Below are 26,121 nucleotides of genomic sequence, written 5' to 3' on the forward strand. Positions count from 1 at the left end.
TATGCATAGATGACCAAGTGGCCGCTGCGCAAATGTCCTGCACTGGGACACCCCTCTGAAGAGCCGTTGAAGTCACCATGCCCCTAGTTGAATGAGCCCTTAGTCCATCTGGGGGCTCTTTTCCAGCCAATTTATAACATTCAGAGATTGCCAATATTATCCATCTGGATAGCGTTTGTTTTGATACCGCTAGACCCAATTTGTGCCCGCTATATCTGACAAAAAGTTGGTCAGATTGTCGCAATTTAGCCAATCTGGAGATATAGAGACAGAGCCCTTTTTGGGTCCAGTCTGTGTAATATTTCTTCCTTCTTACTTGCATGCCGAGGAGTCTAGAAAGAAGGTAACGTAATTTTCTGTGACAGGTGGAAGTCAGAGACTATTTTTGGTAAGAAAGAGGGTTTGACTCTAAGGATAATCCTTATGAAAAATTTACAAGAGAGCGCCTGCAACTCACTCATCTTGCGGGCTGATGTAATTGCCACTAGCAGAATTGTTTTTAAAGTAAGAAGCCTTAACGGGCAAGAAAAGGTGTTGGAGGATACACATTTGTCAGCCCTTTCAGGAATTAACTAACTAAGGGCATTTTAAAATTAGATACCTCTTCTGAGGAGCGCTTGAAAATTGATAGCGCTGCTAAGTATCCCTTTATAGTGCCAACTTGGAGCCCCAAATTGGCCAAATGTAACAGGAAAGGGAGTACCATAGGCGTATTACATAGGATTGGATCCACATTCTTGTCTCTGCACCAGTTACTGAACTTGTTTCAATGACACCGGTAGAAGGACTTTGTTGCTGGTCTTCTGGCTGAAAGCAAAATCTCTATTACGTCATCCGGGAGGTCCCAATCCTTATTTCTCAGCCTCTCAGAAGCCAAGCGTGAAGGCTGAGTGTTTTGACCTTCAGATGGAGAAACCGACCTTCCTCTTGCGAGAGGAGATCCTCTCCTTCTGGAAGACGTATTGGAGGGCAGATGGACATGTCTAGAAGGTCCGGGTACCACGTTCACCTGGCTTAATCTGGGGCAATTAGGATCATGGTTTTCCTGAACTTTCTCAACCTCCTGATTACTTGAGGAATCACAGGGACTGGAGGAAATGCGTACAGCAGTGGAAATTCCCAGTCCACCACAAACGCGTCTCCTAGAGCTCCTCTGGGGGGAAATTCCCTTGAGCAGTACCGAACGTACTTCCGGTTGACCCTGGTTGCGAACAGATCCACTTGAGGGGTTCCCCAAAGGGTGAAGATCTCTTGAAGGACTTCCTGAGCTAGTTCCCACTCGTGGGACACTGTCAGGTTTCTGGGCACCCATGCTTTTAAATTGCTGATTAAGTGGATTTGGGTTTAATTCAGAGTATTTCCTTGACCTCATGTTAGTCAGCTGCTGTTCTCCCAATTCAAGATGGTCAACTTCCTGCTCTGCAGTAATTGGCTATGGGCACTGTGATGCAACTGTGATGCAGTTTGGAAAATGCCTTTCATTCAAGACCTGTAAGGAAGTGGTCACAGCGCACAGGAACTCCAAATAAGACAAAGAAACTATAGGGAACTAACCACTATATCAGAAAGAAAGGACATCAGTACATCAGGAAAAGCCAGAGACATCCCAAGAGAAGAAGAGGAGATTCAGATAAGTGTCTGTAAATGTCTGTAAAAAGTTAGAGTAAAAGATTAACCCAAAGGTAATTGCAAGTTCAGCATTGTTGTGATGATCAGGGCACTGAAAGTTTAAAGAAGAGTATTTAAATACAGTTATATCTTCAAGCATCTTTTGAAATTGTAAATATGGATGTTATGAAAGATGGACAACAGTATGCGCGCAAGCATATTTTGGAAATTGATTAATTGAATGCGCGCAAGCACACGTTCAGTTTGAAATTCGCGTTTGATTGCGCATGTGTTTTATGAGCATAACTTTTCAAAATGCACATTTGACTGCGGTTAGGCTTTTCGTTTTAATTGGAAGTTCCAGTTCGGGTTGAGCATTAGTTTTTAAGGCATTGCAATGCCGCTCTTTCTTTTCTTTCATTCGTCGCATGCATTAGCTGCATTAGAGGAAAGGACCTAGTGCCGTGGTCCGACGTGTTCCTGAAGTCAGGGAGTAAGCGCACGCTTACCCGTCATTTTAGTCAGCTGTGATACTGAAGAACGGGTTTCTCCGAGTGCATGTGTTATTTCTAGTTTCTTCATCTGTTCACAGAAGCACGGAAGAACAGTTTTAATGCGCACAATTCGGAATTACAGATGGTGAGAGGTCAGCAGTAATTTCCTCCACGCCATAGTGTGAGATCAGGTAAAGAATGAGTTGAAGTCTTCTGAAGGAGTCGGCAAGGCAAGGCAGTGCTTGATTAATTAAGGTGAAGTTCATTTAGATAACTCTTTAGTTGAGAGTAAGAAAGAACTTAAAAGGGTATGTGCTGAGTAAAGGAAAAAGACATTGAAACAATATGCAATCATTCCTTGGCCACATTACAGATGATAATAGAAGTAAGCAGTGTAAATTGTTTAAGTTTTAAAAAAGAAAGAAGGTTACGAGATGTAAATTAAAGCAGCAAGCACAAGAGAAATCGAGTAAAGGTTGCAAGCACCAGTTAAAGAGTAATAAGCACATTGAAGCAGAAGATTCAGTAGCTATAGATGACAAGAGAATCTCATTACAAGTTGACAAGCAAGATTTAAAGAACTAAGAAACTAAGAACCACTGAATCCTCAAAGATTGCCTCGAGGCATATTGCAGAGGCAGACAGGTAAAGGTGGGATTGGCAATAAGGTATACATGTCATACTTCTAGCAAAAGAGTGTAGAGTCTAATGAACATATACTGTGTTATTTTCAGGGTATCGAGAGTTCAGAGTGCCAGGAAGGTTGACGGGATGACGAGAACCAGAGGAATCCTGTCCGTTTGTTTTTTTTCTCCAATTTCCCTTTTCCCCCCGGTCTGGTCAACTCAGCAGTTGTTCCACTTGACTGTTGGGTAAACCGGTTTGGGGGATCTGGTGGGCTATTCATCTGCTCCTGCAGGATTTCGGCACTGGGACCAGCTCAGAGCATCCGCCGCCGTGTTCTGCTCTCCGGCTAGGTGAACTGCCGACAGAGAGATTCCTTGTTGTATTGCCCAGAACCAGAGCTGCATTGCTTTTCTGCACAGTGGTAGTGATCCTATGCCTCCTCTCTTGTTGAGGTAGTTCATGGCCACTGTGTTGTCCCTCATTATCATGACATTCTTTCCCCGTACAGAGGGCAGAAAAGCTTTCAGAGCTAGTCTGATTGCTCTCAGCTCCAAAAGGTTGATGTGCAGTTTGGACTCCGGAGACCAAACTGTTGATTGTAAGATCGTTGGTGTGGGCTCCCCACCCTGTGAGTGAGGCGTCCATCACTACGATTATCTCCGGCCATAGTTGCCAAAAAGATTCTCCTTTGAGGATATTGTCCTTGCAAGCCGACCATAGTAGATCTTGAGCCACTCTGGCCGGAACCTGCAAAAGATATCACATATTCCCTGAAAATTGGGACCATTCAGTTCTGAGGGCCCATTGAAGGGATCTCATCCTCAATCTGGCCTCTGGCACCAGAAAAATGCAGGATGCCAAGAGACCGAGCAACCTGAGGAAATCGAAGGCCGGTAGATGCTGGGCATTCTAGAACTTGGTTACCATCTGCAGAATGTGGTGATCTCTCTCCTAGGAAATACTGTATACAGTATTGCTCTGATGAATTGGAGCTTTTGGAGTGGTATCATTTGTGACTTCTTGAAATTGAGGGAAAAGCCCAGTCTGTGTAAGAAATGGCAGCTAATGGTCAGATGTTCTTGGGCTCGTTAGAGTGACCTCATCCTGATTAACCAGTCGTCCAGGTAAGGGTAGAGGTGAATCCCCCCTCTCCCCAGACTCGCTGCCACTCCCACCATCAGCTTGGTGAAAACACTCGGGCGGAGGTCAACCCGAATGGCAGAACTCGAAACTGATAGTGAGAATTGCCAATACTGAACCTCAGGTACTTCCTGTGCTTGAGATGGATCGGCACATGAAAGTAAGCATCCTGAAGGTCCAATGATACCAACCAGTCTTGGAGTTGGAGAGCCTGAAGGATCTGAGAAAGGGTTACCATCTTGGACTTGTCCTTCCTGAGGAACCTGTTCAAGTGTCTTAAGTCCAAGATGGGTCTCAATCCTCCATCCTTTTTTGGGATGAGAAAGTAAGGGGAGTACCAACCCTTGTTCCGCTCCACTACGGGTACATGTTCTATTGCACCTTTCTCTAGCAGCAGGGTTAAAATCTCCTGCACGAGGAGCGGGTCTGGAGTTTTGGCAGAGCTGGCTCCTGGTGGATGGTCCTGAGGCTTTTGTCGCAAAGGAAGGCAGTAACCCTGGGCTACTGTTTCCAGTGCCCTAGCATCTGAAGTAATGCCCCGCCATTCCTTCAGATACTGATTGATCCTGCCTCCCACCGGGGTCTTGTGGGTTAAGGCCTCAGAGTGGCTTTGCAGCGGCTGCAGCAGTGGCTCAGGGGACAGTTGCCGCTGCTGGGGCTGATCTAACACCTTTTCCTCTTCCACCACGAGGTAACTTTCTTTGTTGTCCTTTCTGTCTGGCCTCTCCCTTCCTTCTCCCAAATGAGGAGTAGAAACAAAAGGGATGACTCCTCCAGGAAGATGACCCTGAGTAGGACTGTTGTTGAGGTTGTTTTATAGAGGCACTAAGTGATTTAGCTGCCGCTTTTGAGCTTTCGTCTGCTTTGCTGCCAAACAACCTCAAGCCGTCAAAAGGCATATTGAGCAATCTTGATTGCACATCCGGTGCAAAAACTGATTTCCTCAGCCATCCGAATATGCGCAGGACTGTGCTAGACGCCATGGTCCTACTTATGCTATCAGCAGTGTCCAACCCTGATTGGAGGCATTCGCCCATAGCCTCTTTTCCATCTCTGACAATTGCAAGAAAACCTTCCTGTTCCTCGCGCTCAGGGATGTGTTCAGCCGCTGCCGTCATACAATCCCACAGGGTGTATGTGAACCTTGCGAGAGTGCAGGTCACATTCGTGGATTTTAAGGCCATGCTGCCCGAAGAAAAAGCTTTGCGGGCCCAGGCATCAATCCTTTTGTCGTCCCTATCTGGGGGAATCGAAGGGTAGGCCGACTGTCTCGTAGATGTGGCCACCTGCACCACTAAACTCTCAGGCGAGGGATGTTTTGATAGGTATTCAGGGTCAGTTGAGGAAGGCCTATACTTCCCTACAAATGTTTTATTTATAGCTGGGCCAGAATCTGGGGTTTCCAATTTAACCATGAGCCTTTTTTGTATTGCCTTATGAATAGGGAGGACAGAGTCCTTTTTAGGGCCTTCATTGAGGATGTCCGTCATGTCATCTTGGTAAAATGTGGGGAATTTGCATTCCATCCCATGAATTCAATAATCCTATTAATTAATTTTCGGTACTGCACGTCTGCATAGTCTGCAGGGTCGGGTCTATCAAAGTCTACCTCAGGGGAGGTATCCAGGCCACTGGCGGTTTGAAGGCCTTCATATAAATCAGCCACTTTAGAATTAGGGTCTACTAATTGTTCCGGGACATCCCTAGTCTGAAAAGATTTTACTCCAGCCGGAGTAACATCCGCTTCAGAGGATTGCTTCTCAAAAATTGAAGACATTGATCTGAAAAAATCGTGTCTAGGCTGTGGCTGGTACACTTTTTCGACAGGCATCAATCTCGGCTTCGACAAGGGTGTCGATTTTGGCACCGGAATTAACAATGGCCTTGATAACAGCGCCGAAGGCGTTGAAGTCATCGACGCTGGCTTCGATAACGTCGAAGGAGGCTTCGATACCGTCGAGAGAGGTGTCAACGTCATCTTCGAGGTCGGCTTCGAGAGCGCCTTCGAAGGATGCGTCGAAATAACCTTCGACATGGACTTCCATGGCGGGTGGATTCCCGACGCCATCTTGCCAGATGTCGCCTCCGATTTATGCACCGGTAGGTCTGATTTTTTATTAGGTGTCGGGGAAATATCCTCCGATGACACGCTCGACGTATTGTCGTCGGATCTCGCCTGTCTGGTCTTTGACCTCGTTCTGTCACTTTTGGAGTGAGTAGGGGCATGGTTTTTTCGAGGGGGTCTGGGCTGCATTCTCACATTTTTTTAACATGGAGGTTCTGAAAGCCTCCCATTTTTCAGGGGAATCATGTTTGGAAGGGTAGGGGATGACTCTTGTGTCAGCCGACGAGAAGGAAGAAGAAGGAGATTGGTGTCGTCTCTTCTTACATTTTTTTTCGACGAAGACGAGGAATATTTCCTCAAATGACTTATCAATCTCGATTTCCTCGACCTATGTCGAGACTTTCCACCCGATTCCCTCGATTCCTTTAGTTGTCTCGAAGAAGACTTTGAGGATTCCTCCCCCACTGCCAGTTTACCTCTACGTTCCTTCAGAGCCTTGTTGGTCATTGACTGACAGGAACCGCACTCGTCAACCCGATGGTCAGGGCCCAAATATTAGAGACAATTTCGATGGGGGTCGGTGATCGACATTTTCTTCCCTCACTTCTGACATTTTTTTAAGCCAGTTTTGTGCGTGGAAGGATTCGACAATGAAGACATAATGACTTGAAAAACAGAAGCTCTGTTTTCATGTCATGAAGCAAGCTATCAGAAAAATGGAATTGAAGCGAACGGGCGCGGCTCGAACCCTTTATACTACGGATGACGTCGATGTTCGACAGGCGGCCCTCGAGGGACATTCAACGCCACTGCCTCGAGCACAGTGCCTCTGGTGAAAAATTTCCAAAGCAACAAGCTGGAAGATACAAATATCTAAGATGAGGAATAAGTGGGATGACACAATCCATTTGAAATTGCAGATACCAGAGGGCCATAGGAGAGCCAGCAGAATAGGTCAAAGTAGTCATACTGAGGGTCAAGTAAAATCCCCATACAATCAAAAGACTTTGATCTATAAACTGTGTGAAAGCAAGGGAAGTGAATCCTGCACTGAGAAAAAGAAAGGCAAGTGAATCCCGCAAATACAAGCGAATGTGAAGTCAAGAGCGGTCCGAGCCCGACAGAGGGAGTTACAGGGGTGAAACCAGCACCAAAATCCTGGCAGAAGAGGGGTCCGAGCCCGACTGAGTGAGATCCAGGGGTGAAGCTTTCGCCTGAAAGTTAACTGGAAAAGAACTGTTTAATAATTTGTGGAATGAAATATGTGAGAAGGATCAGCGCCCAGAAGAGGGGGATCCAGGGGTGAAAGCATCACCCTATGTGAAACTGTGATAAACCATTGAGAAGGGTCAGTGCCCAGAGGGGACCGAGGTGTGAACCCATCACCCAGCGAACATTACAAACAAACTCCTCATTTGTTAAAAGAACTTTTGTTTTGTTATTTGAGCACATCCGGTCCTCGAAAGGCAAGAGACTTTCAAGTGAAATTGGCCATCAAAAAGCTGATCGCTGGAAGCTCGAAAGTGAAAAGCTGAACTGTCATCACGTGCTAGAAAAGCTTGAGAGTGTGTCCTAGAGATGCCATTAGAACTGGCGTCTCATGCTGGAGAAGCCAGAGACTGTACTGTGCTCAAAGCTCCAATCTTACCCCGCATCCAAAACGTGGGGAAGGGATACCCAGGCTACCGCATCCTGACATATTATTTGAGAACACTTCTTTCTTTTCTTGAGAACTATCCCACACCCCCTTCTGTAATAGTTGTGAGGTTTTGGTAATAGGTTTCTTAGTTTAGGCCTTTTTTTTTTACACAACACCACTGGGACTGCCTTACTTTTCATTTGGGGGTCAACGCTTGCTCTCATCTTAGATATAAGTTTAGATTAGGCGTGCATACAGCATTCATTGTTCAATAAACACCCTTGAACTGTGATCACTTGTATCTGTCTTACTTGTTGACACCATGAGTTTCTCATATCACCCAGCGTTACAGTGTTCAGGTACACAGCTACCTACTATTCTGGCAGACCACAAAACACCTGCATCACACCACTTAGAGACCAAAGGGGAGCGAGAGGGGATAAAATTAGGCAAATGATTCACCTTTCCACCGGACAACTCAAAGGCATGGCCACAAAGCATGCCGGCCGAGGTGAGTGGCCGCAGCCACAAGTCAGACAGCTGTGAAGAACCAGAAGTCAAGACTTGAGGTGAACATTTCAAGGGATTTTGTTGCCTACAAACTAAACTAAGGGTGCTCGACAACTGTCAAAACCAAAATGGAGTCCTCAGTCCAAATCCTAGTCACCATCTGGCCCTACCACCTTAGAGAAAAACCCCACAAAAATTACTCAGAGCCGTAGCTTCCCTGCTCTTGCTTCATCAGGCCAATGTTAGTTGGATCTCTCCAAAAGAACTGGTCATAACACACATTTTCGTTCTTAACAGAGTCTTTATAAATTCCTCAGGAAAAATTGCAAACTTTACAAAAACCAAATGCCTCAAATTCTTTAAGGGGAGGGATTACCCTTTGGGCCTCAGTTGGAGTATGCTGGTCTGGAATTAACATGCCAGTAATTCTGTTTCCTGGCACAATTTTGGACCAGTATACTCCGAATTTGATGATGGGGTGGCCGGAATTACCTGCAGCTTCGAGCTGCTTGTAATTCCGGTCCCCCACCACCAGAGAATACTGGTATTAACAGCACCAGTGTTACCAGTGCTTGTAATACCGACAATTCCACCCATGGAGTCAGTCATTTCAGACTCCATGGAATGGGGAATACCCGCCCTTACCGGCACTTGTAATCTGCTGGTAATTCCGTCAGACCAAGTGCCGGTAACAGCAATACCGTTTGGTGGTATCCGGTCGGATTTACCAGTGGGATACCACCAAGCTTATAATGAGCCTGTTTCCACCAACTTGGACCTTTTCTTTCCCCTGATAGTGTGCCTCATAAAGATAGATTGAACCCTGCAGGTTCCGTTCTCGTAACAATGTCTCATCTCTTTTGGGCTCTCCAGGCCCCTCAGGTCCTTCGCCTCCATTCCCTGCCTTCGAGTGTGCTCAATCAGGATGGCAAGGTGGCGTATCTGGCGTATATGCGTCTTTTCTCCTTCAGTTTTGGTGATCCTTGCACCAAGAGCGGAGGATTCATTTCTTTGGTCTTCCCTAGTCTCTGCGTCAGTTCGCGGGCTCCAGACCCACCATGGTTGTAGCGTGGTCATGCCACCAGGTAAGACGTCCGTCTCGTGCCTGTCTTGGCAGTTTCTGTGCTCTCAGCGCTAAGAGCAGGGGGATATGTTCCTCCTTTGTCCCTTGGTCTCTGCATCAATTTGTTGGTTCCAGGCCCACAACAGCTGCAGCGTGGTCAAGCAACCAGGTAAAACAGTTCTTCCCCCGTCTCCGTTTCAGCAATGTCGCCCTTCTCATTGCCAGCCTTGCGGCATCTCACTTTCCTCTCATTGTTTCCCCATACTACTGCTGGCTCTGCAGTGTTGCACAGCCCCGGGCCTCCAGGACATTCTCATGTCAGAGGCTCTCCTCTGCGTAGGACTCTTTATCCTCCATTCAAGGCTCCTCTTCCTTTTGGCCTTACAGCTGTATTTCAAAGGGGCGTGCTCTTTTTCATCAGGTGCTGAATTCAAAAGGGATTCCAGCATTACTTTGAGCCAAAGACATGGAAGTAAAGTCAATAGGGTGTGCATGCAAACAGAAGTAACAGCAGTCTTGTCCACTGCAATATATGCAGAGAGAGTATTTTACATAGGTAGGTCCTTATAGGAATGGGAGTTCTTGTCCCCTAGAGGGGAGTCACTCCCAGTGAAATCCTGCTTTTCCAGACCCATAGGGAGGGTCTTGCTTAGCAGGTTCACCTCCCTAGCCTCACAGAAGGTTGCTCCCTCTAAGGGAGGAGGGGCGGACGAATTTCCCAGATGTGTTATACAGGCCAAAAGCATAGCACCACAGAGGCAAATATATATGGATTAGTCCAGAGGGTAGGGGTGGGCATAGGTGGGCTTTACATGGGTCTCTGGGAGTTATAAAGTTGTGGCATGGCAGGTCTGCAAATTATGCTTCTTATCTTTCGACCATTTTAGGCTCCTTCCCAGGCAGTTATCCATGTAAGTTTCCTTTATGATGAAACCCTACAGTTAGCTTTGGTATAACTAAAAGGCAGAAACAGTTTTTCTCCTAAAATGCTGCAAAAGTGGTTATTTAAATTAATTTGAACATGCTCAGCAAAGATGCAGGGATTGGAAGGATATCAAGGTATATTATATAATACTGTATACAGAGCGAAAAGTTGTCCAACTACTCCATGCAGTCAGCTTGTCATGCTGATTGTCAAAAGTGCATTGGATCAACGCCACAGAGGATTAAGGATTAGCATTACATGCTTGGAAAACCAGCCCCAGCCTCTCTCTGTCTGGAGGCAGGAGCTCCTACACAAAAGCAATATTGGCAAAGGCAAAGGGCATTTAGAAATATTCCATTGGCCCAGAACACAGCAGAGATCCCAAAGTTAGGGTAATATCTACCTCGGAATGCCCATACCCTTTGGTAATATTGCTTAAGTAAACAACACTTCTGCTTAATGAAGAAAGTTAACGCACCAAATAATTCAGATATAGCCCATGTGTGCAAATATGTAATATTTTGACATTGGTTCAACTTGATATATCCTCATCCGAAAATTACCAATAATGCAACATGGCTAACTGGACTCAATGCGGTATCCCTGCAAAAAAGTTAGGGAAGATAATTAAAGCACTGAGAGCAAGCTAACAAACAAGGTGCAAATGCATGGGAGCAGAGATAATGCACCAAAAGTGTAGGTTACAGATATCGATCGACTGATATTGAAAACACTTTATTCCCCACAATTTGTTTTATTCCTTTTATTCATTTGACATCAAAAAAAGAGATACTCCAATAGTCATACTGATACTATTAAGAACCCACCTTAGAAGTCCAAGGTAATACGATCTGTCCATTATCTGTCTCTGAGGTCCTAATGAAAGAAAATAATATAATAGCTATTAACAATTCTTAGGTTTCCAACTTAATAACCAATAAATCTCATTAGGGGAGATCCAGTCCAATTTCAAAGAATAGTATTCTTGCACACCATGAAGAATCATTATGGCACGTGGGCCGTTAAAGCATCCAACACCAAATAACTGACGTATATGACTCGTACCTCATAAGAATTCAAATGTACACAAGCAATCAAATGTTTGGTGCAAATAAAAAAAATATATATTACCTTCATGGAGATTCAGGTACTCATAGTATCGCTCCCGCCTTCACCACTTGTTGGGAGCACTGTTCCTGCTCTAGTGATGTCTAAAGATGTTGCACAAAGCGGCTATTGAATTTTAAACTTTGGAATCCCCAATACACAAGCCTTCCATTGTAATGTTCTTTTAGATAACCAGGCGTAACCATTTTTTGCCAGTTTTTATGTCAGGCAGTAATGGAATGACGTATCTGGGATTAGGTTGGGGTATAACTGTTTTTTTGGTGCACTTTAGCCGTTTATGTATTGCATTGGTTAGCTGCAATGCCAACACTGAGAGGAAGTCCCCTTAACCTCTCCTTAGAAACAGTAAAGGATTGGGGCTGTAGGCTCAATACATCTACCGTCAATTTATGTTTTTCAACAGGTAATCTTACCCAGATATAGCTGGTAAAATATCCCTTTGTGTATTAAGCACTTACGCATGCGATAACTACTGCAATGGGTGACACACTTTAGTGCATGTCAGTAGTATGAATGATAGCTTTACACTTACCAACCACCCATCAATGTAGATATGTGTTAATTTGAACACACCCTCAGACAACCAAGACCTGTTTCAGACTAAATGGGGCTCCATGCAAAAATCCAGACAATATTTGATTATCTGGCTTCACTTGTATCACTAAGAGCCACTAACTATGTATACATAAGTACTGAGCTAAGTAACACTTAATTAATGTTAACATGCAGGATGTATCATTTTCCAATTCTAATGAGATTTCTAGACAAGTCTGATCTATGAAAGTCTCGTAAAAACAGGTTCTTCCCTGTTCGTCCAAAACCCTCAAGGACCATATTGACACCCTTGCTCTGGCCCTGGCTGACTTCTGCAACCACTCCTTCACCACGGGAGCCTTCCTCTCCTCCCTTCCTCCCTGAAGCACTCTCTTGTGCACCCTCTTCTAAAGAACCCCACAGCCGACCCCCACTGTCCGGCTAACTATTGCCCAATCTCTATTACCCCTTTCCTGGGCAAACTACTGGAAAAGCAGGCCATCTCCCAGCTTAATCTTCACACTGACTCTGTTGATTGTCTCCATGACCATCAGTTTGGCTTTAGAGCAGCCGGAAGCACGAAAACTGCTCTCCTGAACATCCGTGAAGGCAAGCTCTCCAACCTTGATTCTAATCTCCCCTCTGTCCTCATCCTACTTGATCTCTCTTCTGGCTTTGATACGGTCAACCATGCCATCCTGCTCAACTGCTTCTGTGATAATCTGGGTATCATTGATCAGACCCTCGCCTGGCTGACCTCCTTCCTCTCCAACCGACCCTCCCAGATCCAACTTGGGTCCTTCATGTCCTCCATCTCACTCTCCACTTGTGGTGTTCCCCAGTAGTCTAACCTCTCCCCATGGCTTTTCAACCAATACCTGGCACCCCTCGCCCACCGCATTGCTGCTCTCCTCCAATTTCCAGTACTACACGGATGACACTCAGCTCGTTTTCAGGCTTCCTCTGCCACCTCTTCTCCCTCTCTCATCTCTGACTGTCTGTCTGCAATCCAGGAGTGGTGTGCCGCCAATGACCTCTGCCATAAAGCCAGTAAGACAACAATCCTCCTCATCGGCACTCCTGCACCTTCCTTTCCAGTCACCCTCTGGCCGTCCGCCCTTGGCACTCTCCTGTGCACATCTGTGAGGCTAAGAACCTCTGGGTCATCTTCGACCCCACGCTTTCTTTTTCTCCACACACCTCTGATGTCTCCAAGAAGTCAAACTACAAACTGTACCTCCTCAGAGGTATTCTTCCTTTCCTCTCCTTCCCCCAGACGCCCACTATCTCTAGTGCTCTGGTTCTCTCTAGGCTGGACTATTGCAACAGCCTCTTCCTAAATCTGCCTGCTACTACTCTCTGACCTCTGCAACTCATCCAGAACAGGACTGCGAGACTTGTCCTTGGCCTCAAGCCCAGGAATCGCATCTCTCCAGCCCTGAAACCTCTTCACTGGCTCCCAGTGGCTGCAAGGATTAAGTTCAAGACCCTTTGCATTCTTCACAAGGCCTTCTGGGGCCTGGGTCTGCAATACCTTCAACTCTCCCTTCGGAAATACCTTCCTACTCAAGCTCTTTGCTCCTCTACCTCCAACTCCCTCAGGGTTAGTCGCTTCTCCAAGCAACGAGTTGGGGGTAGATCTCTTTCTTTGACTGAGGCCTCCCTCTGGAACAGCCTCCCTGCCTTTCTGAAACTTGAGGAGAACCATCTTCGGTTCCCGGGAGCACCTCAAGACCTTCCTCTTTGCTTCTTCCTTCTCTCTTCCTCTACCCTGCTGATCTGTCTATTGCGGCACCGGGCACCTGGCTACCCTCTGATTTAGGGCCCAGATCTCTGCCCACCCAGCTGCACACCCGCACTGCCACCTGGCAACCCTTGCACTGGGGTCTATATCCGCAACCCTATAGTCACTTGCCTGCACTTATCAGACACTTGCTGTCTGAGTCTTATTCTTGCACTTGCCACCTGCTGGCCGCACTACCTGTTGTTGCTGTCGTCACATGTTCAGCACTTTCCACTCCTCCCCTGCCCCTTGCACTTTCCCCCTTCATCTCCCCTGCACTTACGCGTTCTCAATGTCACTGGGCCCAGTAAGATCGTTGTTTTGTTCCACCCTTGTACCCCTCCCTTGCCTCATTACGCCCTGAAAAACATGTGTATGGGCACGATATAAATAAAATATTACATCATATATCAATGGAACAATACCGTGTCTATTTTCTTTATGTCCCAACAACCTGCCCGTCTAGGGTATGTAGAACCATTTTTGAATACCTGTTTTTTAAACATGAACTGGAATGTTCAAATTAGATGTTGTAGTTAATATGACCTTTCATAATAACTGAATATATGTTGACACAATGTATGTACCAGCCTGGAGGACGACCAAGTATCGAAACACGTGTTGGCTGTGAATTACAAGCAAAATAAACCACAACTTTAACATATAGACTTTGTAATCAACTGTATGACATAAGAGAATTGATTTCTCTAAGGCCAAGTGCAAATCGCCAGCACTTGTTCAACAGTTGCAGTAATGGAATGACACTGACATATGCAGAAGGGGATCTGTGAAGGAGTGAAAACTATGGACTAAGATTATGTGAATAACCATGAATGTAAATTTGTATTACTCTTATGTCTAGATGGTCTTCCTTCTTCCTAACCTGTTGTGACAGATTACACAGAAAGGATTTAAGGGCATGGAGGTGACAGCAGACTTCGAGTGAAAGGTTTACACATCACCTTCTGGTCAAATGTAGCCTTGGTGATGGAAGACATTTCCAGGGACTAGTGCGTAGGAAAACTACTCATATGGCTACGCTAAAGATTTAAGCGACAGGCAAATCCCATTGGAATGCTGCTGATGCCTCCTTGGAACTGGTAGTATCTGTGTATATTCTCACAGGAAGAGAAATCAGATGCAATGCAACTGTTTTTGAGATGCAAGAGACAATTAATTTGGCAATGGTGGCCTTCTATGCTTTGAGCCCAGGTGAAACTCCACAATGAATGAATAACTAAATGATTGCCTCACCTGCAAAAATGCCTCATCCTGTTCAGATAAAACGTTAAGTCCTAGTCACATCCATATTGTGTATAGCCTATTCGGCTGGTGAATTTTGTGGTTTAGGCTAAAAAAACAGGAGCACAGATTTCCAGGTTCAAATGGAAATCAGATATCATTTAAGAATGAAGAAAGGAACTGTCACCACCGTTTTTGGTCATTGCATCAAAAAAGATGCATCGAAATGACAATGCATCGAAAAAGATGCATCAAACATAAAAGCATCGAAATTCTATGTTTTACATTAAAAGTACATATCCATCAAAACTTTTCCATCGAAAGGATATGTACTTTTAAATGTAAAAGATAGCATTTTGATGCGTTTATTTTCTACATTAAAACGTTACATGGAGCTGTCCAGTGTTGAAATTTCGGCACTGGCCAGCTCTTTCTAACGTTTTTATGTTTTTTGTATATTGGGGGGTTCCCACTCACCCCCCCTTTACCCTAACCCAAACCTTAATCTAACCCTAACCCCTAACCCTTAATCTAACCCTAACCCCAACCCGAGCCCCAACCTAACCCTTAATCTAACCCGTAATCTAACCCTAGCCCTAACCCCTAACCCTTAATCTAACCCTAGTGCTAATAAAAAATAATTTCGAAATTACCATCGAATTGTAGTTAATGGAAAGGCATTTCGATGGGAATGCTTTTTGTTGCTTATAATTCAATGGCAAAGCATTAGATGGAATGGTTTTCGATGGATTGACTAGATACCGTCACCACCTTACTAGTATGAAAAACTGAATAAGGTTCCTTACAGGACAGAGCCTGTAACTTGTTCACCCTCCTTGCAGAAGAAACAGTGACAGAAGTAGGCTCCCAAGAGAAGGCGGGCAATGCTGCAGGAAGACACAGGCTCAAAGAGCTTCCTCATAAGGAACTCCAGAACTGAATGTAAACCCCATTGAGGAGAAGGATTTGTAACAGGGGGGAAAAGGTAATGCTGGCAGTTAAGTTGTACTAGTTGGAGTCGTTCTGCAAGTTGAAAATTACCTCATCCCTATTCAAGTAGAGAGCAATAGTTGACAGATGATGTTTGCATTAATCAATCTTGATGCCAGTGCTGGTCAAGTATGAGCTAACACACATGACATTGTCTTTAAACTGAGTCAGTTGCTTAACTTTTTTATCCAGATCCCAATGACAAAAAGCACATTAATTTGCTTTGGTATGGTTTCCTTGTCAAATCCTTTCTCAACGTACACATAATTTGAATGGCCCCAGAAATCCCATTGTGAGCTTAACCAGGGTACTTGGGTAGCAAGCTTTCAAGGTGAGCAATGGTAGGGAGGGGCAAAGAATGAATCCTCTCTCTTGAGAGAGCTTCCTCAACGGCATTACAGGAATGATGTAGAGGAAAATACTTGACCAGTTTCTCCCACCCCCCATGGGAGTTTGTCGTTTACTAATCTCTTGATGGAGACCAAAGCATCATAATACATCTCTAGTGGAAAAGCAAATGAAGCAAGTTCTACTCACTGACTGCATTGATTATTTAATGGGAAGCGGGATAAATGAGCTGGAAGACGCAAATGCAGTTTTTTCCAAACATGCTCAGGTCAGGTGACAAGTGCTCTATAATGGTAAGGGGTCATGAAGGCAGGCAGCTTCCTGTTAGATGCAGGATACGGTTTCCCATAAGTTCCAAGCCGATGAATGAAATGGCTCGGTTTGCCATCACCTGAAATTGAAGAGTCAGCCTAGATTCTCCGACAATTCTGGTACTGCAACTAGATCCTATCATGCAACATGGGTGCACCGCCAAGCTTGTGGCGGCTTCCTGTCGAATGCCCCAGAGTATGATCAATGTAGAGGTAACGAGTCTTAGGCAAAAGCTCCAGGGGGTGGTTGGGAGAAGGGACCTTAAGTGGTGAACTTGTGTCAGCCACTAAGGGAAGTCGAGGGTTTTCACAACGCTTAAACAAAATGCAGGTATGCTTCAGGGTTATGCTAATATAGTTTTGGGTAGGTACACAGTGTTACTATTTATTTTAGCCTGGCTTATTTTCATGATTCTGGGGTTATAGATGTGTTGTATTTTGGCATAAATTTGGCAATTTATTGCCAATTTTAAGTTTAAATAATTCTGGTCTGGTAAGAGTCAGAAGACTCTCTGGTGAATTTCGGTTTCGGGTCTGGTGGGATCTCAAACACGTTCTGGTGTTTTTGTATACACAGTGTAAGGAAGGCATGGTATCAAACAGTGAAGACAGACACAAGTGATCTCAGTTCAATGGTGTTTATTGAACTTCAATGGGTTGGTTAATCCTAAATCTAAGGATGGGGGTAAGCTACAACCATCAACTAATAATAACACAGTCCTAGTTGAGTCTCTCAAAATAAAAGGGCCTATACTAATACACCTATTGCCAATCTTTACTTCTAAATACAAAAGGGTGTGGGACAGTAATGTATGCAACAAGGAAAAGTGTTCAAGAAATAATATGTCAGGACGGTTCAGCAGTTGGGTTCCCTTTCCCATGTTTTCAGCACAGGGCAAGGCGGCACGTTCGAGCTTCACACATATACACACGGGCTTCTCTGCCACAAGGACACAGTTCAAAGCATAGACATCAGTGCCTTCGGCCAAAGTCTCTTTTCCAATAGCAGCCTCTTACTGCAGAGGGCCTGTCGTAACAAACAAATGTCAAAGTTTCATTTCTATTAGGACCTTCACATGCACAAGTTCTCGCTTCCAGTATTTATCATGGGTCTCCCTCCATCAGGTTTGGATCCCTTTGTACCACAATGCTTAGTCGCAGTCTCCCTAGTTCGGACTCGGATCCTCTTGATAACAAAATCGAATACTTTTGAATGTGCAATGGGTTTGCTTAAAACGTTGCAGGACCACTTCGATTAACTTCATACAATATTCTCATCAATCTTTTGGCTTTTCGTTTAACTTGGCGGGATACCTTACTGAGACCTTTGATTGAGCACACTCACCTTGCCAGACCACTCTGTTAACAGTATTGTATCTTTCCTTCTCAAGTTCAAACATTAATCAGCAGTTTAGCTTTACTTGCGTCTTTCATCGCACGCGTTTAACAATGTTCGTTCCAGCACTCATTATACAATGTTGCAGCTTGCAACCTTGACTTCAACACAGACTGGTCTTGACTTCAACTCACCGGCTGTGTTGATCTCTCTAATGCTTCTTTGTTTTTGGAGTCAAGGACGATACCCCGGCGGCTGTCGCTCCGCCCCACCTTGGTTGGTTACGCAGGAGGGCCTTTGGCATCTCCGACACACACACACAATGCAGGAGTCTTCAGTCTGGTTTCCTGGCCTTATGATTTAAGCTTCAAAGGTTTCTGGAAGGTCAAGGGTATTTCCCTCCTTGCAAACCCTTCTTGGTTTCCCGTCTTTCTCCCCTCGTTCATCTGCAGACTCGAAACTGCTGTTCCTTCGTGTGCTTTGCCTCGCTTAGAGTGTGCTCTCGTGCTCCGCCTTTTGTCAGTGTGGGGAAGTTTAATGGAAGTCAGGGGTGAGTGATTGTCAGTAAATGCCTGACTTCGCCTGACCAAAGTAGCGGGACATGTCAGGTACACTGCTCAGCCTGAGTCTGTTTTCTCCCAGAGCGGGCTGTCTGTATTAAAGTGTTGGAGAAGGGAAAGGGGTCGAGGGTAAAGTTCCCACATATCCTACCTGGTTGGATGGGTAAAGGTGTTACAGGGGGAGGCATAGCGCATCTCACCATCTGGTGTCCCACTCCCCAAAGACCCCTCACCCAGGTGATCCTCCCGCACTGGTCCACCCCCAGGGTCTGGATCCAAAGGCCATGGCTGTGTCTGGCCACCTGAGAGAGAGATCCCCGGGGACTGGCGGGGGAAACACATTCTGGTTTCTCATAACAGTCAGTAACAGGAACAAATTAAAAACAGGGTAAATATTGGGTACATGGAAAATAGTTCAGCCCAAACTAAATAATGGCAGACTGGGTGAATCCCGAGTGAGTGTCCCTATGACCATTTTAAGACCACTTGGCGGAGTCTCAGTAAAGCCCACTCCCTTCTCAGGACTGCATAAGAGTAGAGTAACAGTATAAATGGTACAGGGGCCAATGATATTGTATGAGTGGTACTAAATTGAGGGACAGACATGGGCTAAGGACAGTCTGAGCATACAGAGACACCAATAAAATGTATGCCTGTTCATTTTATGTACGCTAACTTCAATAGCGCTACATGTGAGTTTCTAGCTGTCAGGCATCTGTTGACGCAAGATAATCGGCACATTCAATTTCCATTAGAGGGTAAGTTCAATTTGGAGAATTTGATAGCTATGAGCCACAGTCTAGAGAGGGAAAAGGGAATCAAAGACAGTGGGGGGCATATGCCACATGGTTAGAGGAGGCAACAACTTGACAAAATGCATCGAAGATCAGGTGACAGAAGAATTCTAATGTGTGACTAAAAGAGCAAATAAGACCCCTAAGGAGCAAAGGGGAAAATAATGTGGCACGGTCATCTGCCCATATATGTCCCCAAATAATACATGAATAACAAGAAGATAGTGAAAATGAAGAAACAGGTATGTGTGTGTGTATATATATATATATCACTATTTGCTCACTCCAGCCCCATTGATCATGCATGCAGCTACAGGGCCGTCTAAAAGGGCGTCTGTACAGACTGTGATAATGCAGCTGGGAAGGAGTATCTATGTCACCTTTTTCCCCGATAAGGAGAATGGTAACAGCTCCCAGGCTACTGACGATACCCATTTTTGCCTGCCTCCTATACCCAGTATGTGATAAGGGGAGATATACAAAATGGGTTAAATGCTGCAGTGTTCCAGGTGCCTCTCAGAGAGGTTCTGCAGGCTGCAGTGGGAGAAGGGTAAGAACCCCACTTGCTCACTCTTCAAGATCCCTGTACCCCTCGGGATTTGCGTAATTTGGCCAAACAATACCCTAGCATACGGGAGGAGCCTCACCCTTTTATCGAAGACATTTTTACTGTAGTTCAGTGCTATAATCCTGCATGGGTTCATATGAATCAGCTTATGAGAGTGAGTGTGCCTCCAGAGATCAGACAGAGATTAGTACAGCATGCCAACTTGTCTGTGGCTCATCCAGGCACTGGCAATGAACAAGCTATGAATTGATTGATTGTCGGTACCCCAGAAGTGTGCCCCAGAACAACCACTAGGGCCAAGATAGGAACAAGCAATATAAGGGCGAATCTCCACAGACATTCAGGAATCAAATGCTAATTCGATTGTTTATTGTTTACAACCTAAAATACAAGCACAACTGAAAACAATTTGTATAGGGTGGCAAAATAAATCTTTATCAGAGCTGGCGGCAGTAGTGAATATTGAGAAGGTATAACCTTGCAATTGAAAACTTTGCACGGCCAAGAGTAGGTAGAGGTAGAGGCAGAGCAGCCGCCAAATGCAAGACAACAGGGGCAGCAGGGACAGTTTTTGGATCCTATAGCATGTAAGTATTGTAAAGAAACAGGGCACTGGAAAATGAATGCCTTTAAAGACACCAATGAAATAATTTCTCTCAAGCGCGAGAACCGGGTCCCCTCCTAAAGCTTAACACTAATGTGCCAGGTTCCTTTCCAAATCCTAATGCTAGTGTGGGAGATCCCTTTCCAAACACTAATTCACCAAGGCTTGTTCCAAACAAACCACTACAGTCGCAAATTCAATAACATCCATTCTTACTCAGCCTGAGAGATAATTTCGTTCAGTGCCCGGATACCTGTAGATCAAGAGGGGACATATATTCAATGTGAAGCCGATGGCTAATCTGTTCCCTGCTTGGTAGATATTTAACAGGACGTGCTGTCCATTGCAGGCCAATGTCACATGAGTTAATGTGCAAAACATTTGTCAAGCTACAGTAGGGCCCAAGAAACCTGAGAAATGTAGTTTCTGTTCATAGGTTTTCTGCTGTTAGGAAAAATAAAGAGAGTGAAGCATAATACTGGCCTCTGGGTCTTTAATAAAATCTGAAGTCTCATATGCCAGTTAAGTAACAGGAATTCCCATTAGTCTCCAGGAGAAAATATGAAGCAAGATTTGCTGGGCAACATGAAATCAGAAACAACTTAGTAGGGTGCAATCATAATCAAGAACAACTCAATAGCAAGTGGAAAAAGAATCACAGTGAAGGAGGTGCTAGGATGGCTGAACACACCTACCTGTCCAGGAACCACCGCATTGAGGTCCACTGAATGTAATAACTTGGTGTTGATAGGGGGTTAAGGAGGCAAACAACTTTGTAGGCATGCTGAAGAGGATGCAGAGGTCCTTAGTGAATATTGTGATAATTTAATTTTGCTGGAAAGTCAGGTTGTTTATGCCTGTTGCTTCCAGAAGCCTTACAAGCTTTGAAAATTCTAAGTGGCCTGTAAGACACAGTGATTACAAGATGAGGCATTTTGATTGTGAAGACTGTGACGAATTGCGGGAATCCGTCCCTTCTCCCCAAGGGGGAGCCCCCCACCCACTGTGAGGCTAGCGAGGTGGGCCTGCTCTGCAATACCCTCCCTAGAGGTAAAGGCAAAATGAACCTCACTGGGAGAGACTCCCCCTTTGGGGACAAGGACTCCCGTTCTCATAAGGAAATCCCTAGAAGACCCATCCAGATAACACCAATTTATCTTCCTGATGACAAAACCTCTGAAGAACAAGTTAAAATGTGTTACTACCAATCTGAAATGGAAAATATCCTTTTAAAATCCCATCCTACTGGGATGAAGAAAGGCGCCATGGAGGCAAATAGAACCAAATAGATAAAGAGAAGAAATGATGGCTTCTTACGCAGGGGAAGCCTTTTAGCTAGGTTGTCCCAGAGAGTGGAGGAGCCTGGGGAAATTAAATTACAGTCCGCAAGATTCAAAAGGAAACACACGCTGACTACGAGCAGCTGAGACGAGACGTACAGTCCAGAGCAGTCAGACGTGCTATGATCGGTAGCAGGAAACCTAGGAGAGAAAGCGGACGCCCAATGTCTCTAGGATACGAGAAAGAGAGAGAGAGACACACACACACACACACACAGAGTGGTGGCATGACCACAGGAGATTCATGGTGGACCGAAGGTCCAGATAACTACGCTGAGACGATTCGCACAAGGCGAACTCGGGATGAGTGGAAACCCAAGACAGCAGATCGCCAACCAGGAAGAAACAAGGAAAGAGAAACTGTCAGAGAGATGCAAGATGCCAAAAGGGAGAAAAGGAAGCCAGTCCTAAACCCGTAAAGAACTCAGCGATATTAACCCTCACCATGGAAGGTAAAGGCGACAAAGGGAGACCCGGGAGAAAGAGTGTGAATCATTACTGGAATGCTCCTACTCATCACAGTCACTGGAATAAAGGTATAATAAGAGAAAAGGGGATTCATCACTGGAATGCTTATACTCATAATAACGAGAACAAAGATTCAATATGATAAAGCTCCTACTCATCACAGTCAGGAGAGAGGAAATATAAAAAGAGCAGTAAAAAGAAACCTGCAAGACAAATGTATTGGAAATGATCCAACTGTTTGTAAAGCATATTGTGATTGTAATTGTTTATTTGTAAAGCCCTTATACACAAGTGAAGTACTTCAAGACGGGAAAAGAAAAAAGGGAATACAGAAGTCATTCTTAGGCTTTGAAGATTCTGAATGATCCACCAACAATAACTAGCATATAAAGCCAGCGGCATATCTACTAGTGTAAGTGTGTGTCAAAGAGTGAGGAGAGAATGGGGGTGGGGGAACGTACAGTACAATAAACTACAGTCCTAGGCATGGCTAAGTAGGGGAGACAGAGGGAGGACCGGACAGACTTGATAGGCATAGTACATTCAAGGTTGTGAAGCGTGCAGAGACAGGAAGTGCGGGGGTGGGGGTCACGTGCGCCCAATCCTGCAGGGGCCAGGGTTACGTGCAGAAGTGGTTGCCCCTCTCGAGGAGCATAATGCAGTGGTGCCATCAAAGTGCAGTGGAGTGATTTCCACGCCGGAGAGATGCAGTCCCTGGGCTTGAGGCCAAGGAGAAGTCTCGCGGTTCTGTTCTGGATAAGTTGAAGAGGTCGGAGAGAAGAAGTAGGAAGATTGAGAAAGAGACTGTTGCAATAGTCCAGTCTGGAGAGGACCAGGGCTCTGGTGACAGTGAGCCTCTGGGGTAAGGTGAGAAAAGGTAAAATACCTTTGAGGAGGTGGAGCTGGTAGTGAGATTCTTTGGACATGTCCGAGATGTGAGAAGAGAAGGAGAGAGTAGAGTTGAAGATAACCCCCCAATTTTTTGCCTCACCGGTGGGTGGAGGCGCAGGGCCAAGAGAGGCCAGCCATGAATCTAATGATCTCCTCACTCCTTTCCATGAGGAAGTCTCTCCCTATGTGGCATGGGTACGGCAACCACTACCTGATCCTGACCCTGGGGGTGCTATGTGAGGGAGAACCACCTGGGGGGGAGGCGACCCTTGGGGGGATGCGACCCTTAGGGAGAGGGGAATACGCCATTGGGAAAAGTCCCGTACCCCCCATTCCCTCTTCGGGATATTCCCTCAATTCCTCAGGTTTAAATGGCTTATTGCACCAATCATCCTCATCCATGTACTAGAGACAGTATTAATGTTCCCCAAAATGATAATCAGAGTAAAACATGAACTACTGAGACGAGGAAGAGGCAGGGAGCAATAATGATTAATCCGGAGAAAGTCCCATACCAGCCTCCTCAACAATACATACATAATCTTCAATCAACTACTGAGATGAGGAAGGGAGAAAGATCAGTAAGGATCACTAAGACCGGGAAGCCTATGCTGTGGTTTAGTCTTTGTAGACTCTTTAATCAGACCGGGAGATTTGAAACACAGATATCTGACAGCAAGGCAAGAGAGCTGCAGACAATGAGATGCACGGTTAAGTGCACGAGCACCGGCTGGCATGTTGGGGAAGAAGACACAGCGGGAAACACTGCCAAAGTTAATCTGCTCAGCAGGAGAAAGAAGCGGAGTGCAGAGGATGCGCTGCCCATAACAGCACGGCAGAGGTTAAGTGGATGACAGGTTGCACGTGAAGCCCAGAAGCAGACGAAGACCAAAGCAGAGAGGCGTGAGAGGCACTTGAAGCATCTGGTAAGCCCAGGGGAACGGAAAGAGTTACCAGGTTGCCTAAAAGTGTGCACTGCTTCAAAGTAGCTATAAGTAAAGCAAATAAAATATGTGAAGAAGTTAATCAGTATAAAAGCTATATACCATGAGTGAACAAAGCGAAGTATGTGGAGTGGCTAAAAGTCCCACAAGCTATTCCATTAATGTGGTTTTGAACCCACAACTTAAAGGGGCAGACAGAGAAAACCGAGTGAAATTGCATGACCTGGAGAACGGGGCAAAAGCCCTATATATGAAGGACATAACCATAAAAGAAGTGACACGCCAAAATTGGGCTAATATAGATATAAAAGTCCTGGCAGGAGACTATACCAGGTAAAGAGAACTGTAATAAAGATGTGATATAGAAGTCCTGGTAGAGGCGTGTACCAGGTGAAGAGAAATAAGTAAAGACACTGTAAAGAAGTCCTGCGAGAAGAATATACCAGGCAAATCAAGTGTGTGTTCAACTCAGGAGAATCCTTAAGGAAGTTACATGCCGGAGGATCTTGGACTATTTGAAATGTGAATTCTTTGTTTTGAACTTACCTGAAAAAAGAACTTGTGGAAGGGAACCATTTTCCCCAATAACTGTGTGTGCGCCAAGAGGGAGAGCCTATTCTCTTGGGTTACAAGAAAAGTGCATTTTGGAAACAGGAAACTGGTCAAGGGAGTCATTCCCTGGTGATGTGAACTTCATCAACCTAGAAGTTTTTGTTGGAATTATCATTTGATTGGAACATTTGCACACCTTGAGGTCCAATGAGAATATGCTTTACACCTTAGAGTTACTTTGTAGAGTGTGATGCTCACAATAGGATTTAGGACACAGGACATACTTTTTACTTTGGACATCTAGATAACAGACAGACCTCTTGGTTTTTGGTAGAGGTGGGGAAATACGTCTTAGGATAGGGAAAGAAAGTTATTTCACCAAACCTTTTGATTTAAAATACACGTTTATAACCAAAACTATGAGTCTCCTTGTCAGCATCCAATTCCTGGCTCTTCATAATATCAAGAAGGTCCTAGAGACAGAAGAGTTGGTCATAAAAGAGGAATTTAACAATTAATCAAACTTTGTGGGAAATGGGCTGATCAGGAATATAAGAAATATGCCAGAGGGGAAAAATAATTGTTGGAAAAACAACCCAGGGAAAGAGAAGGATCAATCATTATAAGGAAAATCCAGAGAACAAACCCAAAGTCAAGACCACATTAAATGAACTGTATGAACTAGTAAATGGGAATACTAGAGACTATCTAAAGATCATCTATTGAAGAGTGGCCAAAAGACAAGTCAAGAAACCTTAGGAGAAGTGACACCTTCTTCTATCTTTACGTTAAGAATAGTGGTAGGGTCAGATAGGTTAGAGTTGAACAGTTCTTCATTTACAGACATTCACTGATGACATAAGAGCACCTTAGTTTTGTTATGTAGGGAAGCCTTGTAGAATAGGGAAAGATGGGCCTTATTTATATTCTTTAATACACTCATGAGCAGAATGTCTAATTAGAGTCTATGTCCTTCATCTGACCTACCACAAAACAGACTAGCACAAGTCGTCTGTCTCAAATTGAACCAGGACTTCATAAATCATTGTGTCAATATGATTCAATATCTTCAAAGGTGTGGGGAGATCAATCATCTTAACACACAAGTACAGTGTGAGCCTTGGTTACTCATGTCCAGTTGGCTTCCTCCTGGTGAATGCAACAACCATTTATCTGGAAGCAACAGCAGTAATTAAGTTTTCAGAAATACATTCATGTTTATAGTCTAGGATTTGCTTGCATGTTTCTCGTGACAAGTCAGGATCAAATTCATTGAGCTGGTTTGTTCAATCAAGTTAGACGTGTATAAATAGTTGCCTGCCTGAAGGACATGGTTCCATGGTGTCCAGTGATATTGTTGACAAGGAAAAGGTCGCTGGGGGGCAACATTTAACCAAAATTACACCCCGAGGAAATCAGTTGCTTTCCCCAAATAGCAGAGGACTGAAGTTTAAAATATTAAAACACACCAGTCCTAGAATATGTTGGGCAAGGCTCTTTAGGGATCAGGAAAATCAAACGCATCACTGGCGACCTTTTCTTAGCAAAACAAAGAGGTGATGGCTGGGAGGTTTAGAATTAGTCTTAGACCTCTGGCAATTGCTCTGGGCTACGCTCCAGACCATTGTTCTTCGCCTCCAAGCCATTACAGAAAGGG

General features: G+C 44.9%; 1 protein-coding gene across 1 annotated transcript in view; it reads right to left on the reverse strand.

Moving 5' to 3' along the window:
* Positions 1-26,121, reverse strand: part of IFT74 (intraflagellar transport 74) — a 1,698,810-nt gene that overhangs the window by 1,570,734 nt on the left and 101,955 nt on the right. Inside the window, exon 4 of the mRNA XM_069630923.1 lies at positions 10,899-10,947. Coding sequence (XP_069487024.1) covers positions 10,899-10,947 — 49 coding nt within the window. The remainder of the gene's footprint in view (positions 1-10,898; positions 10,948-26,121) is intronic.

Source organism: Ambystoma mexicanum, chromosome 6q (assembly GCF_040938575.1).
Source record: "Ambystoma mexicanum isolate Mex_15411 chromosome 6q, UKY_AmexF1_1, whole genome shotgun sequence".
In the NCBI taxonomy this organism is placed as follows: domain Eukaryota; kingdom Metazoa; phylum Chordata; class Amphibia; order Caudata; family Ambystomatidae; genus Ambystoma; species Ambystoma mexicanum.